General features: G+C 38.7%; 1 protein-coding gene across 3 annotated transcripts in view; it reads left to right on the forward strand.

The window, feature by feature from the left end:
* The window catches only part of LOC105723316 (metabotropic glutamate receptor 3), a 226,934-nt gene that overhangs the window by 140,124 nt on the left and 65,969 nt on the right, over positions 1 to 20,841 (forward strand). For all 3 annotated transcript variants that reach the window (XM_064375167.1, XM_012461246.2, XM_064375174.1), the window contains exon 3: positions 1,357 to 2,212. In XM_064375167.1, coding sequence (XP_064231237.1) covers positions 1,357 to 2,212 — 856 coding nt within the window. The remainder of the gene's footprint in view (positions 1 to 1,356; positions 2,213 to 20,841) is intronic.

Consider the following 20,841-nt stretch of genomic DNA (forward strand, 5'->3'; position numbering starts at 1 on the left):
ATAGCTCTGAACTATATCTAGTGTTGGTTTTAATAGCAGGCTGGATCTCCAAGAACATGCTATGTAGCTGTGTATGAACCTGGCTGTTGGTTTCTCTTGCCAGATGAAATGATGATTAATTGGGGCTCAGATGTCAGTTGTTTTATGTTGCTTGTGCTCTTTGCTAAGAGCTGCCTATTTCAAGCTGTGTTTCCTACATGTCAAATATAAACATGAAACCACAATTTCCAAAAGGAAAAATTTCAAAGTACTAATATTTATGCCAATGTAGATAGAGCATACTGTAATATTCAATGTCATTTCTGATTAAAATCCACTTAGTATGTTATATAATTTAACTTAAGTCAGTATAGAGAAAGAACGGTCCTATGTGATGCAGCCAGGAGAAATTCCTTTTAAAACATTATTATTCAATATGCATATAATCTATTTAGATATTTATAAATATATATTTCTGCAAATACTCTATGCATAAAATGCTCCTCAATAAACAAATGTCATTTTCCTTTTTATTCTACAATAAATATTATTGATAGCTCAATTATAAAAAATTTAAATCTTTGATTTAGAATTAGCTTTAAATATTTGGAAGTAGGTGGTCTGTTCTTAATACCTTTTTATTTGATTTTTAAATAAAAAATAACATAAAAACAGCATTTTTGTATGATTTGTTTTCACAGAAAGATATTTTAAAAAAGAAAAAGAAAGTAAAGAAAATGTTGGTCAAGATTTTCAGGAGTTTAGAAAACTGTATGCCTAAAATGTTGGGTGGACTAAATAGAATTGATTTTTTTTTTTTTTTTGCCTAACCTAGATGATAAATGTCTAATTTGGACTGTCCATGTGGCATGCAGTTCCCAAATTAAACTCTTTCAGAGACTGCTGTTTTTAGCAAAAGAGGGGGAAGTGAGAATTAGACAACACCCTTGCTCCTTCTATACAAGTGCAGCCAAGTTGTCTAAAATTCGAGTTTGGCCAATTCACTGTATAGCTTATTGCTTGAGCTATAGCAGGACCCCAGAAACTTAAAGCAACCACAATGAAAGCCCCTGAACGGGGTTTATGCTAGTCTAGAGTCTAGCACAGAGTGAAGAAGAGAGTGTGGTACTCTTCTCATTTCTCTACTCCGCCCCATCCTGAAGCACAAACTACCAGTGTGAGACCTGCTCCCTAGCGTCCAAAATAGAGTATCCAAGGAAGCATCCGGCATTCATCTCGAGAACTATCAAAAAGTGTAATGATTTAGAGTAGAGGGGAAAAGGGAGTCAGTAAAAGGTGTAGATGGCATTATTTATTTTCACGTCCAGTCACTTACCTCTGGGCTTCTAACAAAGGTCCTTCTTCTCCCTCCTCCAGGTGGCAAATCTGCTGCGGCTCTTCCAGATCCCTCAGATCAGCTACGCGTCCACCAGCGCCAAACTCAGTGACAAGTCACGCTATGATTACTTTGCCAGGACCGTGCCCCCCGACTTCTACCAGGCCAAAGCCATGGCCGAGATCTTGCGCTTCTTCAACTGGACCTACGTGTCTACGGTGGCCTCCGAGGGCGACTACGGAGAGACGGGGATCGAGGCCTTCGAACAGGAGGCCCGCCTGCGCAACATCTGCATCGCCACGGCGGAGAAGGTGGGCCGCTCCAACATCCGCAAGTCGTACGACAGCGTGATCCGAGAACTGCTGCAGAAGCCCAATGCGCGCGTCGTGGTGCTCTTCATGCGCAGCGATGACTCGCGGGAGCTCATCGCCGCTGCCAGCCGCGCCAACGCCTCCTTCACCTGGGTGGCCAGCGACGGCTGGGGCGCGCAGGAGAGCATCGTCAAGGGCAGCGAGCACGTGGCCTACGGCGCCATCACCCTGGAGCTGGCCTCGCAGCCTGTCCGCCAGTTCGACCGCTACTTCCAGAGCCTCAACCCCTACAACAACCACCGCAACCCCTGGTTCCGGGACTTCTGGGAGCAAAAGTTCCAGTGCAGCCTCCAGAACAAGCGGAACCACAGGCGCGTCTGCGACAAGCACTTGGCCATCGACAGCAGCAACTACGAGCAAGAGTCCAAGATCATGTTTGTGGTGAACGCAGTGTACGCCATGGCCCACGCCCTGCACAAAATGCAGCGCGCCCTCTGCCCCAACACTACCAAGCTTTGTGATGCTATGAAGATCCTGGATGGGAAGAAGCTGTACAAGGATTACTTGCTAAAAATCAACTTCACGGGTAAGCAAAGAAGCTTTAAACATCTTCTGTTTTGCAAACAGGTGAAATCAAGCAGGAATCAAATGCCTCTGTGCCCAACCCAGAAATAATTGTTTCAGAGTCATAAAAAGGGTTCAAACTTTTTTATATGTTAACCAAATATTGTAGAAAGCATTAGGATGGTTCTCTATTTATTTCTGAATGAACATCTTGGCTGGTACACGTCATGACAATGAAAGGCGCCCCAGGCTGGGCTGACAGCCCACTGTGGTAGCTCCCTAGATTAGGGCCAGGCTAGATTTGAGCTCTTTCTTGTTATTGGCTGCAGGATTATGGCATGTGTGATATGGGCATTCTATCTTCTTTATCAGAATTGGAAACTCTCTAGGGAACACGAACTTCTAAGCCTCCCTTGTGGGTGATCTGAGCAAAAGAATCTCATAACTTTCACAGTGGGTGAGAGAGAGAGAAAAAAAAAAAAAGTCACTGTTTTCCCAGAGTGTAATTATGGGCAAAACAGCAGTTTTGGTGCAAATAGCAGTTCTCCTCATCTCACTTATAAGTGGTCACTCAGAAGTCCAGTGGTCTATGAAATCACAGGCAGTAATGAAAAAAAGACCTCATGACCCCTGGCTTCTATTCCATAATTCTTACCTGTAAGGCAGCCTTGAAAATAAGCACAAAAATTACCAGCCTGCCTTTTGGATATCTTTTTTACTTTCCCCAGAGAGGAAAAGTAGTCAAAATCAATTAATTTAGTAATTCCTGCTATTCATCTGATGGATACCACTTCTTAACATTAGAATGACTACTAAAAGTGGTAAGGATTAAACTTTTTCTGTGCCCTGGATTCCCACGAGTGTATTTCATATAGAGAAAAAAAAAAAAAAAGACAAGGAGTAATAAATCAGCATTCATCCCCAAACCCCAGATCAGTTCCTATTGACATCTCTTAAAAATGAGAATAGACCTTGAAGTCAGTAAAAAAAAGATTATCTTTACTCTAAAAGTAAATGAACTCTCAGGTATTCATAAAAGGCATCTGCAATGCACTTAATTCTTAAAGATGAATAAGAAGTCAGCACATACTCCCCATCAGACTACCCTTCAGGGTATTATTTATCTTTACTCACCACATATATTAATTAACTTTGTTATTCTAGTTCATTCCTTACTTCTTAGTATGCAAATATACAAATATATTCATTCATCAACAGCTAAAATGAAAGGAACTCTCAGAATTCAGAGAGACTTTGCAAGGTGATTTATGTAACCAAAACTTCATTCCAGTGACTTCTTGGGTCTTAAAAGGCAAAGAAAAGTAAAGAAATAAGGCCATCATTTGGATAAACCAAACAAAACAAACAGAAGTATCTTCTTTTTGTCTGTCTTGTTCAATTACTCGTTTCAAGTCTACCATTCAGTTTGGCTGTGCAAACCTGACCACAAAATGCTATTTTAGCCTTCTCAATTTGTCAGACATTACTAGTCATTCTCCATCTCTGAAGAGAGTAGGAGGGTGAAAAACACATTTAAACTGCATAAAAGAGAGGGAATTGAGACCAGCCACAAGGTAAATATTCTTAGCAGTGAGAATTGGACGAGAAAACACATTACTAAGGGTGGATACCAAGATGTTAAGTTAGCTAACTAGTACCTGTAAAAAATAAATCAAGAAACTGACGATAATAAAAGAATACAGATTTCAGTTTACAGTAACCTGTATAACTAAATATATGTATATTTTTAACTTAGATCTAGGTAAAAGATTATAAGTATGTATGCATTATTACTGCTTTAAGATTGAGATGCACTACGGAATGTTTTTTCCTAGCTATTGAAAAGCAGATTTGTTTTACTTTTGTTCTGAAACAGTATCTTAGTTTTTCTAACTTGAATATTGTGGCAATAAACTAGGCACAATAGTGCACACTTAGCCAACACTAAACAATCTGTTCAATTAGGTTGAAAAAGTTTTCTGGCCATTTACATGCACTCAATACATTTACTCCCAGGTTCTTCTGACAAGGGACACTTTTAGCCAATTCTCTAACAGCTCTCATCATTATAAGATTAAAAAACTAGGCCTCCTGAGAATTTTAAAAGGGATTAAAATACTCCCTGGTGCTCTGGTGTGTTCCCACTAGCTAATTACAGCATTGGTCAACTCACCATGAATCTTGTTTGAAGCTAACCCAGTTTAAATATTCCTTTTGCAAAACAGATTTTTAGAACTATGCCTTGCTAAAGATTATTCTAAGTAATAATCTCTCCTGGCACATAGGATCTAACCGCTGTCCAGGTCTCTAGGCTCATCTCCAGCTGTATGCTCCCACATTCACTCTTCCTCCATTAACACTATTTGCAGTTCACTGAACACACCACCATGCCTCTATTTTTGCCTGTATACTTTCTGTGAATGCTAGTTCTCATCTACAAGACTCTCTCCCCACTCCCACCTGCCTTATCTGGCACCTTCAGATACTCTTGTGTCTCTTCGAGATTCAATTTAATTAATAATTCCTTTTGGAATCATTCCTACACTTTCCAAAGTATAGGAAGGGGCATTCATCTCGGTTTGGGACATTCCTATACTGTCCCAAACTGAGACGAATGCCCCTTCTCATTTCCATATCAATCTGGGATTTTGCCTTCCTTTATACTTTTATCCAATCCACCAAAATCTCTGTTGGCTCTACCTGCAAAATAGATCCAGAATCTGATCACTTAATCATCATCTCAACTGCTACCACCCTGGTCCACACCACCATCTCTAGCCCCTATTTCTGTGATACTCTACTAATTGATTTATTCTTGCCTACCTCCAACCTAGCTCCCATAATCTATTCTCTACATGTTAGCCAGGATGCCCTATTAAAATCTAAGTCAGACAGTGTCCTTCCTCTACTCAAAATCACTTGAGTGCCCTTGTTTCGCTCATAGTGAAAGTCAACATCTCCTGAACAGCCCCACCTGCTCTGCCCATACCTATCCTTACTGCTCTCCTATCCTCACCTTTTACTCTCCTTTTTCACTTCACTCCAGTCACCCTTGTTTCCAACATTAGGACTTTTCCACTGCCAGTTCACTCTGCCTATATTGCCCCTATCCCAGATATTTCTGTGGTTAACCAGTCCCCTACTTCTTTCAAGTCTTCATTTAAATATTATCTTCTCAATGTGACCTACTCTGGCCATTCTTAACAGTCCAATGCATTACCCTCCACCCCCACTACAGCTGCCCCTATTTCCCTTATTACGTGCTCTACTTTTTGTTTTTTACCCCATGATTTTTCCCCTTCCATCATACTACATCATCTATTACTTTCATATTTATTCTTTATTGTTTGATCTTCACACCAGAATATAAGCTCCACAAAACAGAAATCATTATCAGTTTTGTTTTACAAATGCATCCCAAGCATAATAGGTGCACAGTAAATATTTGTTGATTGTGAATAGCACTTACCCAAACTTAATGTTTTTTTCCTCTATCTTTATTACTAGATTGTGGGCTCTTTCAAGGCATAGCACATATATTTCATATCTGATCTCAAATACTTAGCATGGTTTCTGGTAGAGAGCAGGCATTATATAAATGTTTACAGAAGGAATGAGGAATTATCAAAACAACCAATTGATTTATAATATGATGACTTTGGAAAAATTTAAATGTATAAATTTTGTTCATTAACAAATGAATGTCAAGAAAGAAAAGTGGATGACTTCTAGCATGGCTTGCTTTTACCTACGTACTCTCCTTTAGTTATATTCTATCATTTCTTTTGAGATAAATGTAACCAAATATCATTAAAGCTGCAAGATACCCATCACTGTTTTATGAATGAATCCCCAGAATTGAAAGTGATTTGTCCAAGGTCATTCAGCTGATTAGTAATAGAGGCCAGGACTGAAATTTATGTCACCTGAACCCAGTGCTGCTTTTGTATCTGCACAGAGACTGGGAAATTGATATATTCGATCCCAAACATCTACCACAGTCTTTGGTGCACCCTAAATATTAATGAAATGCTACTGAAGGAAGGAGAGATAATCAATATGTTTATAATATGTTTTCTTTTTGTTTCTTTCTAAGATACCTTTAGTGCTTCTGGTCCACTTTCTCAGTTGACACAAAGGTGGTTCATCAAACACCCAAACTTTGAAAGCTGAGCCTTGGATTCCAAACCTTAGTATACTTAAAAATAAATAAAGCTTCAAATCATTTTTTAATTGGTCAATAAAATTGTTTCCATGTGTAAGAGTCATGTCATCCAGAATCCTAAAGTAAATATTTAAATGAGAATTATGTTTAGTGTCATATGAACTTTCACACTTACCTTGAGTAAATTTCATGAGTTTATGATGTAAAAGGAAAACTTAAACTATGCAATACAGTTAAGGAAAAGGAAGTAGAAAGGTCTATGAAACATCTAAAGAAATGGGATATCACTGTGATTGTGTTCATAGTACAGTACATTCTCTCACTTTTTATCCTGAGACCAGCTCCAGAAAATCAAATAGAATAAAATCATAGAGTTACAAAAGGCCTTCCTCAAAGATGAGCTTGCCCCTACTTCTCACTTGACAGAGGTGAAAATTCAGGATGTCAGCATTATTATCTTCACTTACTGAAGCACACACAAGTGAACTCAACTGTCAGGGTGATGTGGTAACCGGAGTACACCCAGTCTGAAGGAAAAAAGAAAGAGCTTCCCTTTGCTAAACGTAACTGCCAGAAGTGCCCCAAGACACATCCAATGTCACACAGGTATTGTCTCAGGAATAACATTTATGCCATTCCTCTCTGCAATTTTCAGGGTTAGGCTAAACTGTCTGAGAATGGAGAAATTGAGAACTTGACACAAAAGAAAATTCATCCAAGTTCACATAATGAGTAAGTGACAGAGTAAACTGCCCAGGACCCGATTTAGTCATTCATTCCACAGAAACATTTAGATGTCATGCTGGGACCTGAGGACTCAACACTAAACAAGACAGATGCAGTCCCTGCTTCGTGGAGCTTACACCAGTATTTAACCACCAAAAACAATTCTAAATATAAAAACATGATTATTATGGCCTACACTATTAGGGTGTTACCCTGGGATTTTTGTTCTGCTTTGGTTCAGATTGGGAAATGATTATGTATCTTATGCCTGGAAAAGATCTAGGATCCCTGAAGAAATCTTACTCCCAACGCTTCACTTATATGTGAAGAGGACAATTCCCTGTTCCTGATGGACTGGTGATTATAACTGGACTGAACAGCATGCACAGCTAAGCTAAGACAGTTTTCTTTTTTATTTGTTTGCTTGGTTGGATTAGTTAGTCGGTTGATTTTTTTTTTTTTTTTTTTTTTTAGTACTAGTGAAGAGACAGTCTACTGAGATCAGAGACCTAGAACCTGGTGGAGACAGGCCAGCCTTGTTTTATGTTTACAATTTTCTACACCTGGAAGAGGAGCAGAGGCAGAAAATGGGTAGTCCAGCCTTGCCGCCCTACTCACCTCTGTGTCTGACTCATCCAATAGGAACAAGGATGGCTCCTGGTTGGAGCTATAATCACAGAGCACGGGCCAGGAAGGGCAGATTTTCTGGGACGCTGCACTCCAAGGAATAATGTTTTAGCTGGCCCCAACCCAGCAAGGCTCTCCTCTTGAAAAGTACAGGGCCATCCAAGGCACAGTGAGGAAGCCAAAATGGTAATGGCCACATCTTTAGATGAATGGGCTTTGAAGTTCCTGAAAGAGCAAACTGCTCTTGATCTTGCTTCCTCCCCTGGAACATTTGTAGTTCCCACAAAAGCACAGAAACTTGTTCCAGCTCTGCTGATCAAAAGCATTTCCAAAATGTAAAGATAAATATCCTGTACCTCTTTCTTCCCCTTTCTCTCTGGTCAGCTTCCTGGGGTCACAAGAATAAGATTTAAACCCCAAAGGGCACCACTAATGTGGTCGCTTATTTGTTTATGCACCGTGCATCTGTGCTTTGGTGTCTTAGAGGCTTGAGAAATCATTCCCATTTTAAGGTCATGCAGTGGAGAACAGGAGCCTCTAGGAAACCTAATTTTCCACTTAGGCCTGTCCTTTCTGCTGCTGCTTATTATTTTTACTATTATCATTATAGTTGTTATTATTGTCATTATTATTTAATAATCCTTAATTTATTATGATTCATTTAAACATCCTGTCTGTGAGGCAGAAAAAAGTGATCATCCCCAATGAAGTATGAAATAAATGGATTGTACCACCTTGATAGTCAGAAAAAAGTACAATAAATATACAATCTCCTTGATGTTTTCAGACTTTTTGGACACTGTGGTATATTTACAGGAATATCACCTGCAAAGGTATCTGGACATTGGAAAAAAATATTCTAAGACTTTTATTTTTAGATTGGAACTAAAAAAAAAAATAACTAAAATAAATCAGTTTACTTTATTTATGTTCCTTTCAAGATATCTTGTATTATCCCACAACAATATAGTCTTCTGAAGGTTTCTAATCTCTGGAAACTTTGTCATAGTTGAGTTTAAAAACACATGTTTTTCCCACTTCTGTATACCTTTATGCTATTACTCATCCCCAGCGGGACACTAGGAAGCCAACATAGAGAAAGGAATTATTTTTAGTGGGTTCAGAAAAGCTATTAGATTGTTGTACTCACCAGGGTAGCAATCACATACTGAAATAGAGGGATGTTCTCTAAAGAACTTTAAAAGATTATACTGTTGGCCGGGCGCGGTGGCTCACGCCTGTAATCCCAGCACTTTGGGAGGCTGAGGTGGGTGGATCATGAGGTCAAGAGATCGAGACCATTCTGGCCAACATGGTGAAACCCCATCTCTACTAAAAGTACAAAAAATTAGCCTGGCGTGGTGGTGCGTGCCTGTTGTCCCAGCTACTCGGGAGGCTGAGGCAGGAGAATTGCTTGAAACCAGAAAACAGAAGTTGCAGTGAGCCAGGATCGTGCCCCTGCACTCCAGCCTGGCGACAGAGCGAGACTCTGTCTCAAAAAAAAAAAAAAAAAAAAAAAAGATTATACTGTTATCTAATGGAACAAGAGAGAATGGGGAGTCCATCCTAAAGTTGAGTTTAGTAAGCCTTCACAGAAATGTAGCAAAATTCTCATAATGCCTGAACAATGAGCATACATCCTCAAAATTAAGGATGTTGATGTTATACATCAGCTCTGAGGAGGAGGCATTGAGAAAATGGCTAAAGAACTTGAAGACTGGTCACCATTTTCACCTGCCTCTTAACATAAACACTTAGCAGGGGTCCACAATGCTCCTTATCACTTTATGTGACATCAGCAGGCAAGGTTACCTAGTCAGTCTTTATGTTTCTTCCCCGAACCCCTAGCACTGTTCCTGGGGCTACTGTACCTACACTCCAAACTATGATAATCAAAGGATTCATTCCACTGTCTAAAGTATATCAGTTTGTTAACGTGGCAGAGTCCCCAGAAGTTATAGTAATAACATTCCAGAATATTCAAAGATTTAATTCTATTTTTTCTTTAAAAAAAGTAAACAATTTTTCTTGCACGGAGTTGACCATAATTTAAATTTGCAACATAACATCTCAACTACCAACTATAAAATCATATTTATACGCACAAAGCTGCTGGACCAAGTATGATTAGATGTTCTAAGATTGCCATTAACATTAACTTACCACTTGACCATTCATTCTTCCTAGCACACAAGAAGTAAAGTTACAAAAGTTTTTCAAATATATCTTTTTTAAACTAAGGCAGTTTAATGTATTACTTTAAGCAGACACTTTGGAAAAGATGATAATTTCTCTTTTAGTTTTAGAATGGGGTTCACTCATACAGAACCCAAGTGTAGAAGGGTAGTTTAAGAGCCATTGGTCTAAGTTATTTATTATTATTATCATTATCATTATCATTATTTTATTTATTTTTGAGACAGAGTCTCACTCTGTTACCCAGGCTGGAGTGCAGTAGCTTGATGTCGGCTCAATGCAACCTCCTCCTCCCAGATTCAAGAGACTCACCTGCCTCAGCCTCCTGAGTAGCTGGTATTACAGATGCCTGCCACCATGCCCAGCTAATTTTTGTATTCTTAGTAGAGACGGGGTTTCACCACGTTGGCCAGGCTAGTCTCAAACTCCTGACATCGTGAACCACCTGCCTTGGCCTCCCAAAGTGCAGAGATTACAGGCATGAGCAACCACGCCTGGCCATTTATTTAATTTTATTTTATTTCAAGTTCTGGGATACATGTGCAGAACATACAGGTTTGTCACATAGGTATATGTGTGCCATGGTGGTTTGCTGCACCTATCAACACATCACCTAGATATTAAGCCCCATATGCATTAGCTATTGATCTTGATGTTCTCCCTCCCCCTACATCCCTGACAGGCCACAGTGGGTGTTGTTCTCCTCCCTGTGTCCATGTGTTCTCATTGTTCAGCTCCCACTTGTAAGTGAGAACATTTGGTGTTTGGTTTTCTGTTCCTGTGTTAGTTTGCTGAGGATAATGGCTTCTAGCTCCAACCATGTCCCTGCAAAGGACATGATCTTGTTCCATTTTATGGCTACATAGTATTCCATGGTGTATATGTACCACATTTTCTTTATCCAGTCTATCATTGATGGGCATGTGGGTTGGTTCCGTGTCTTTGCTGTTTTGAATATTGCTGCAATGGACAGAATGATTTATATTCCTTTGGGTATATACCCAGTAATGAGATTACTGGGTCAAATGGTATTTCTGGTTCAAGGTTTTGGAGGAATCACCACACTGTCTTCCACAATGGTTGGTCTAATTTACATTCCCACCAATAGTGTAAAAATATTTCTATTTCTTCACGGCCTTGCCAGCATCTGCTGTTTCTTGACATTTTAATAATGTTTATTAAGAAGTTTAAGTTCCTCGTAGATTCTGGATATTAGCCCTTTGTCAGATGAATAGATTGCAAAAATTTTCTCCCATTCTGCATGTTGTCTGTTCACTTTGAGAATAGTTTCTTTCGCTGTGCAGAAGCTCTTTAGTTTAATTAGATTTCATTTGTCAATTTTTGTTGTCATGGCAATTGCTTTTGATGTTTTAACCATGAAATCTTTGCTGGTTCCCATGTCCTGAATTGTATTGCCTATTTTTTTTCCTAGGGTTTTTATAGTTTTGGGGTTAACATTAAAGTATTTAATATGTTTTGAGTTAATTTTTATATAAGATACAAGGAAGGGATCTCAATTTAATTTTTTGCATATGGCTAGCCAGTTTTCCCAGCACCATTTATTAAAGAGGGAATCCTTTCACCATTGCATGTTTTTGTCAGGTTTGTTAAAGATCAGATGATTGTTGATGTCTGGTCTTATTTCTGAAATCTCTATTCTGTTCCATTAGTCTATGTATCTATTTTTGTACCAGTACAATGCTGTTTGGTTACTGTAGCCCTGTAGTATAGTTTGAAGTCAGGTAGCTTGATGTTCTTTTTGATTAAGACTATCTTGGCTATATGGGCTCTTTTTTTGGTTCCATATGAATTTTAAAGTAGTTTTTCCTAATTCTGTGAAGAATGTCGATGGTAATTTAATGAGAATAGCACTGAATCTATAAATTACTTTGGTCAGTGTGGCCATTTTCATGATATTGATTCTTCCTATCCATGAATATGGAATGCTTTTTCATTTGTTTGTGTTCTCTCTTATTTCTTTGAGCAGTGGTTTGTAGTTCTCTAATTTGTTTTGACTGTCTACCCACCCAAATCTCACCTTAAATTCTAGCTCTATAATTTCCATGTATCATGGAAGGGACTCAATGGGAGGTAATTGAATCATAGGGGCAGGTCTTTTCCATGCTGTTCTCATGATAGTTATTAAGTCTCATGAGATCTGAAGGTTTTATAAAAGGGCAGGTCCCCTGTAAATGATCTCTTGCTTGTCACCATGTAAGACATGACTTTGCTCCTCCTTTGCCTTCTGCCATGATTGTAAGGCTTCCTCACCCATGTGGAACTATGAGTCCATTAAACATCTTTTTCTTTATAATTACCCAGTCTCATGTATATCTCATTAGCATCATGAAAACAAACTAATACAGTAAATTGGTATCAGTAGAGTAGGGTGCTGCTCTAAAGATACCTGAAAATGTGGAAGTGACTTTGGAACTGAGTAAAAGGCAGATGTTGGAACAGTTTGGAGGGCTCAGAGGAAGAAAGGAAAGTGTGGGAAAGTTTGGAACTTCCTAGAGACTTGTTGAATGGTTTTGACCAAAATGCTGATAGTTATATGGACAATGAAATCCAGGTTGAGGTGGTCTCAGATGGAGACGAAGAACTTGTTGGAAACTGGAGCAAAGGAGACTCTTGTTGTGTTTTTGCAAACAGACTGGCAGCATTTTGCCTCTTCCCTAGAGATTTGTGGAGATTTGAACTCAAGAGAGATGATTTAGGGTATCTAGCAAAAAAAATTTCTAAGCAGCAAAATGTTCAAGGCGTGACTTGGGTGCTGTTAAAGGCATTCAGTTTTATGTTCACAGAGATATGTATTGGAATTGGAACTTAAAAGAGAAGCAGAGCATAAAAGTTTGGAAAATTTGCTGCCTAACAATCTGATAGAAAAGAAAAATCCATTTTCTGAGGAGAAGTTCAAGCCACCTGCATAAATCTGCATAAGTAGAGAGGAGCCGAATGTTAATTGCCAAGACAATGAGGACAATGTCTCCAGGACATGTCAGAGACCTTCACAGAAGACCCTCACATCACAATCCAGAATGCCTTAGAGGAAAAAAATGGTTTCCTGGGCTGGGCCCAGGGCCTTGGTGCTTTGTGCAGTCTTAGGACTTGGTGCCCTGCATCCCAGCTGTGGCTAAAAGGGGCCAACGTAGAGCTCAGGCCATTGCTTCAGAGGGTGCAAGCCCCAAGCCTTGGTGACATAACATGGTGTTGGGCCTGCGGGTACACAAAAGACAAGAACTGAGATTTGGGAACCTCAGCCTGGATTTCAAAGGACATATGGAAACACCTGGATGTCCAGGGAGAGGTGTGCTGCAGGGGTGGTGCCCTTATGGAGAACCTCTGTTGGGGCAGTGTAGAAGGGAAAAGTGGGATGCAAGCCCCCACACAGAATCCCCACTGAGGCACTGCCTAGTGGAGCTGTGAGAAGAGGGCCACCATTCCAGACCTGAGGATGGTAGAGCCACCTACAGCTTGTACCATGCACCTGGAAAAACCAGAGACACTCAATGCCAGCCCATGAAAGCAGCCAGGAGGGGAGCTGTACCACACAAAGCCAGAGGGGTGGGACTGCCCAAGACCATGGGAACCCACCTCTTGCATGAGTTTGACCTGGATGTAAGACATGGACTCAAAGGAGACCATTTTGGAGCTTTAAGATTTGACTGCCTTGCTGGATTTTGGAGTTGTATGGGGCCTGTGGCCCCTTCATTTTGGCCTATTTTCCCACTTGAAATGGGTGTATATACCCAGTGCCTGTACCCTCATTATATCTAGGAAGTAACTAACATACTTTTGATTTTACAGGCAAGGGACTTGCCTTGTCTCAGATGAGACTTTGGAGTGCGGACTTTTGAGTTAAGCTGAAATGAGTTAAGACTTTGGGGAACTGTTGGGAAGACATGATTGGTTTTGAAATGTGAGGACATGAGATTTGGGAGGGGCCAGGGGTAGAATGATATGGTTTGGCTGTGTCTTCACTCAAATCTCATCTTGAATTGTATCTCCCATAATTCCCATATGTTATGGGTTCAACCCAGTGGGAGGTAACTGAATCATAGGGGCAAGTCTTTCCCATGCTGTTCTCCTAATAATAAATAAGTGTCAAAAGATCTGATTGTTTTATAAAGAGGAGTTCCCCTCCTCTTGCCTGCTACCATGCATATGTGACTTTGGTCCTCATTCACCTCCTGCCATGATTGAGGTGAATGAGGAACTCCCCAGCCATGTGGAACTGAGTCTATTAAATTTCTTTCCTTTATAAATTACCTAGTCTTGGGTATGTCTTTATTATCAGAGTGAGAGCAGACTAATACATTTTCCTTGAAGAGTTCCTTCACTTCCTTTGTTAGCTGTATTCCTAGGTATTTTATTCTCTTAGTAGCAATTGTGAATGGAAGTTCATTCATGATTTAGCTCTCTGCTCATCTATTGTTGGTGAATTGGAATGCTTGTTATTTTTGCACACTGATTTTGTATCCTGAGACTTTGCTGAAGTTGCTTATCAGCTTAAGAAGCATTTGGGCTGAGACCATAAGGTTTTCTAGATAAAGGATCATGGCATCTGCAAACAGAGAGAGTTTGACTTCCACTCTTCCTATTTGAATACCCTTTATTCCTTTCTCTTGACTGATTGCTCTGGCCAGAACTTCCAATAATATATTGGATAGGAGTGAAGAAGGAGGGTATCCTTGCCTTGTGCCAATTTTCAAAGGGAATGCTTCCAGCTTTTGCCTGATCAGTGTGATATTGGCAATGGGTTTGTCATAAACGGCTTTTAATATTTTGTGGTACATTTCATCAAAACTGAATTTATTGAGAGCTTTTAGCATGAAAGGATATTGAATTTTATCAAAGGATTTTTCTGTTTCTGTTGAGATAATCATGTGTTTTTTGTCTTTAGTTCTGTTTATGTGATGAATTATGCTTTTTGATTTATATATGTTGAACCAGGCTTGATCCCAGAAGATTAAGAAACTCACTCAAAACCACACAACTGCATGGAAATTGAAAAACCTGCTCCTGACAGACTCCTGGGTAAATAATGAAATTAAGGCAGAAATCAAAAAGTTCTTTGAAACCAGTGAGAACAAAGAGACAATGTGCCAGAATCTCTGGGATGTAGCTAAAGCACTTTTAAGAGGGAAATGTATAGCACTAAATTCCCACATCAAAAAGCTAGAAAGATCTCAAATCAACAACCTAACATCACAACTGAAAACTAGGGAACCAAGGTCAAACACACCCCAAAGCTAGCAGAAGGCAAATAACCACAAAGATCAGAGTGGAACTGAGGTAGATAGAGACTTTAAAAAAAAAAAAAAAAAAGTCAAAAAATAAATGAATCCAGGAGTTGGTTTTTGGGAAACAATAATTAAATAGATAGACTGCTAGCTAGATTAATAAAGAAGAAAAGAGAGAAGAATCAAATAGACACAATAAAAAATAATAAAGGTGATACTGCCACTGACCCTACAGAAATACAAACAACCATCAGAGAATACTATAAACACCTCTATGCAAATTAACTAGAAAATATAGAAGAAATGTATAAATTCCTGGACACATACATTTTCCCAAAGCTGAACAAGGAAGAAGTTGAATCCCTGAATAGACTAATAATAAATTCTGACATTGAGACAGTAATAAACAGCCTAAACAACTAAAGAGAGCCCAGGACCAGACATATTTACAGCTGAATTCTACCAGAGATACAAAGAGGAGCTGGTATCATTTTTTCTGAAACTATTCCAATTGAAAAGGAGGGAGTTCACCTCAACTCATTTTATAAGGCCAGCATATCCTGAAACAAAAAACCTGGCAGAGATACAACAACAAAAAAAGGAAACTTCAGGCCAATATCCCTGATGAACATTGATGCAAAAATCCTCAACAAAATATTGACAAACTGAAGCCAACAGCACATCAAAAAGCTTATCTGTACAGTCTAAGTTATTTAAATTGCACTTTGAGACAAGATTATGCTTTCTATCCCTGTAATAAACAAGTTGGCTAGCAACTGGTCTCATATTTTACCGTAACAAACTTTTTCTTTTTTGAGACAGAGTCTTGCCCTTTCATCCAAGCTAGAGTGCAGCGGCACGACCTCGACTCACTGCAACTTCCACCTCCCTGGTTCAAGCGATTCTCCTACCTCAGCCTCCCAAGTAACTAGGAATACAGGCATGCGACACCATGCCAGGGTAATTTTTGTATTTTTAGTAGAGACGGGGTTTCACTATATTGTCCAGGATGGTCTCAAACTCCTGACCTTGTGATTTGCCCACCTCGACCTCCCAAAGTGTTGGGATTACAGGCATGAGCCAGCGCACCTGGCTACCACAGAAAACTTACAAATTTGTTCTTCATGATACAGCAAAGACAGAATTGGGAATTGAGTGTTTTAGAGCTAGTGCTGCTAGAGAATCTTATTTTTTAATACGAAGAAGTTTTGTGGGCAATGGTGACATATTATATAGAAAAAAGCACATAATGCTATAATTATGAAACTTTTCAGAGAATCTTTAGTATTCAGTATGAATCAGTGTCAGGTACTACAAAAGATGAGAAAAAAAGAGTAAAAACATTTTTTCTGCCATCAAGTATCTTAGCAACTAGCAAGTTGAATAAGAGAAGATAACTTTTACAATACACAGCAGTTCATCACTGGCCTCTTAAAAAAGCTATATGTTGCACAGTATTTAGATACAAAAGAGGGATCACAGTGAGCAGAGGGTCAGAAAAGACTTCCTAAGAGTTATAATTTTTATAATATAATTAAGATTTCATTAACAAATTCAGAATTCTTTTGGAAATTAAAAATTTAATTGAAACCATAAAGTGTTGATTTGATTTTATAGATTAAATATAAAATGTGCATTTTAGTCCCCCCCTATAAAAAACATATAAACTTGTCTAAAATCACTTTGGTTGTGATCCTTGGCCTGTCATTTTCACCCTTAATTTAAGCTAAAACCAATTAAATTTTAATCTGAAAGGAAAAAAAAAGAAAGAAAACTAACATTTGTTGATTGCCACTAGCCTGACATATCCGTTTTATATATTTTATTCATTAATTCTTACAAAAATCCCATCTGGTGGGTAGATATTATTTCCCTCTATTGTATAATTTTAAATGAGTCTCAAAAGTGTTAAATGTCTTTCTCCAATTTGCAAAACTAAGTGTCTTTGGAGATTTGGACACCCAAGTCTATCTGTTTCCTACTCACACATTATTTTCCACTCCTGCTTCCTAAAAAGTAAAGACAAAAAAAAAAAAAAGGTTTGTATTTAGAAAAGAAAAAAAAAGCAGTCTCATTGTCATTTGGCTCAGCTTACCCCTGTGCATTCGCAGTAGTAATATTGTTTCCAAATCTTAATAATCCAAGAAGGTATTTTTAATTCATTAATTGCTATAATGATGTCTTTAATAAAGAATGACTCATAGGAAAGGCCTCCAACTACATACTTCACTCCTTCCTCTGACAGCATCAAATTGCACTACATCAATATTTGCAACATCATACTATTATTTCTGGGAATCAATAGTAAATTTTATAAAAAACATAATCAGGTTACAGATCATCATGTCTTCCATGCTGTTGAAGACTACATTTCTCTTTCCTATCACACTATTCTCTCACTCTAATTATAATCCTCCATATATTAATTAAAAGTAAATTGATTAAAGAAATGAGAAAAATACTGAGTCTGAAACCCTTCTAGGTGTCCATCCAGGACCATAATAGTTTTGTGGGTTTGTTTAATGTGTTTTAAAGCTTTTCTTGTTGGGTTCATGTTATTAAGGGGGGGTAGCAGTTGTTTGTTTCATATAGCACATATCACAAATCAAGTTAAAAATTTTAAATGCAATTAATATCTTCATAAGTTAGAGCATCTTCAGCGTTTTCTGTCACAAAGTTTTGTTTATAGGCCATTCAGTCATCAATAATCACCTTTTAGCAATATACCAGTTTCTTGGGGTACTTAAAAAAATCTTCTCTATCCCTAAAATGCTTATAGTCTAGTAAAACCTTCAACCATGATTATCTCAATTGTAATAAAAGTAGAAAACAAAGAGAATTTATCATTTCTCAGTCATCAAAAAGAAAGCCTTTAGATAAAGAAGATGTATCTTCATTTCTATTCACTATGTATAATCTTTAGCAATAGTTTAAACAACAGATATATAAATAAGATATATCTCAATGTAAAGTCAACTTCCAGAGGTGAGTTCCTTATCGTTTGCCTACCTCAGTTCACTCTTGAAACTTACCCTGTGATGAATCCTTCCTCAGTTTGAATCCTTTCTTTTCAGTAGAGAAATTTGTCAAATTTCTTTTCTGCCTTTTTGTGTTGCAAGGGTCTTTTAAGGCTGAATTAATCCAATGGCTAAACTGTAGAAAAGAAAAAGGAAAGTATACTTTGTTTTCCTTTTCTTGGGAACATTATATCATGGTTTTATTTAAAATATTGTAGCAATATTTAGGATACCGATAGACACTTTTAGAAATAAAGTTAGAGTAGTTAATTTGACAACAGAACTAGGAAAACAAGAGGCTGCCTTCCCAGCCTTCTACTTTTTGCTGCCACCTACAGTTTAAGTCATCCAAGTTACTTGGCTAAGTAAGGATTGAATTAAATAGTATGATTCCCTGGGTGCAGGCTCAGCCCTTTTTTCGCATCCCAACCCCCAGTGTGGTAAGAGGTGTTTTTTGTTTGTTTGTTTGTTTGTTTGTTGTTCCTCATGTTTGATGGCCCACCACAAGAGCTCACTCAGTCATGAAGCTAAAAGATATTGTCAAAAGTTCAGAATCCTAAAATTTTAGTAATAGTTGTGAAGATGTATGTCACTTAACACTTGATCATTTTTGAATTGCTTTTGAACACAAGTATTTGATCCTTACCACAACCCTGTGAACTTGGTCAAGCAGATATTATTATTTACCATTTTATAGTTGAGAACATAGAGAATAAGGTGGAGTCACTCAACTATGGTCAAAGAAAAAGAACCCTTCCTGGAGTAGAACTCACGTTCTTTGATCATTGCACAGTGGTATGTCCCTTCAACTTCCAAGGTTACAGGCAGTATAATGATTGCTATCTCATAATGCATAAAAATTGCGCAGGAGGCAAAACCAGTCTCTAGTTATGATTGTCACTGGAGAGTCTTGAGAAAATATTGTCATGAATAAGAGACACTGAACCAGCAAAGATCATACTCATTCTAGATCTGCCACTGCATGGCTCAATGGATTAGGGCAAATCACATCGACAATCCAGGATTCATCTGCTAATATTTTAGAAACACAACCGATATGCTGAGTACCAAATATCAATAGAATATTCAAATACGATATTTTTATTTTTGTTTTCTTGAGACAGAGTCTTGCTTTTGTTGCCTGGGCTAGAGTGCAATGGCGCAATCTTGCCTCACTGCAACCTTCGCCTCCTGGGTCCAAGCGATTCTCCTGCCTCAGCCTCCCGAGCAGCTGGGATCACAGACACCCGCCACCACACCCAGATAATTTTTTGTATTTTTAGTAAAGGCAGGGTTTCACCATGTTGGCCAGGCTGGTCTCGAACTCCTGACCTCACTTGATCCACCTGCCTCAGCCTCCCAAAGTGCTGGGGTTACAGGCATGAGTCACCGCACCTGGCCCAGATATGGTATTTTTGTTCTTGCTTTTCATATGACAGGTGTCTCTGTTTCTGGGGAAAAATAGAACCAATTTCTTTTGGTAATAATAGGATATTCTTCTGAATTTAAAGAGGATATTAGGTATGGTTATGGTGGCTCATACCTGTAATCCCAATGCTTTGTGAAGCTGCAGCTGGAGGATTGCTTAAACCCAGGAGTTCAAGACCAGCCTAGGTAACATGGTGAGATCCCATCTCTACAATTTTTGTTTGTTGTTTGTTAACTGGGCATGGTGGAACACACCTATAGTCCCAGCTACCTGGGAGGTTGAGGTGGGAAGATTACTTGAGCCCAGGATATTGAGGCTGCAATTAGCTGTGGTTCCACCACTGCATGTGAGCCACAGAGTGAGATCTTGTCTCCAATAAAAGTAGAAAAGAAAATAAAGAGGATGATAGTATACATTCCACTCACACTGAGATTTCCTAGAGGACATGGGATTAGAAATTAGAAATTGACTTTGAAGAATCAGGGAAAATTCATGTAGTTGTTCAATATCTATTGCAGACCTTTTCTATATAAGTCTCAGCTCTAGACTCTGGAAATTAAGCAGTAAAACCTAGCAATGGCCCCACTCTCCTATATAGGTTTTTTTTTCCCCCCACAAATAAGCTAGTACAGATACAGAATGCCACATGCTGATCCATACCATGAAGAAAAATAAAGCATGCCAAGTGGAAGAAGGAGTCCCAGGTGGCGGGGGTGTGTGTGTTAGAATTGGGGTGAAGAGGGTAGAAGGTTAATGTTTTACATAAGGTAGTCAAAGACAGTTTGACCCAGAGGTCAAACAAGCAGAGACCTCAGGAGATGAGGGAACAAGCCATGAGGAAATACGGGAGAGAGTTTTCACAGCAAGGAATAACCTGGCCTAATGTGAGAGCCTGTTCAGTAAGTTTAAGGGAAGCAAAGAGACCAGTGTGGTTGAATGGCGTTAGCATGGAAGCGACGAGAAATGAGGTCGGAGAAGTGGTGAGAGCCTCGTAAGGATTTTGGACTCTCCTCTGAGTGAGCTTGGAAGCCATTGAGAGACTTTTGAGAAGTGGCAAGAACAGTATCACAGATTTAGAATAGGGAACATTTTAAAATCATGATTATATATCAGGAAAAGATAATAAAGAAAATGAGAGACCTCTGAATGTTGATGTTCTAATACATATCTTCTATAAATACTGAGGATTCCTCCACCATTTAAATTTTTAGAGAGAATAAGATGTTTTAAAGTCTCCAAACCACTCAG

The sequence above is a fragment of the Aotus nancymaae genome, unplaced genomic scaffold (genome assembly GCF_030222135.1).
Source record: "Aotus nancymaae isolate 86718 unplaced genomic scaffold, 86718_ANA_hifiasm-v0.15.2.pri h1tg000002l, whole genome shotgun sequence".
NCBI classification, from domain to species: Eukaryota; Metazoa; Chordata; class Mammalia; order Primates; family Aotidae; genus Aotus; species Aotus nancymaae.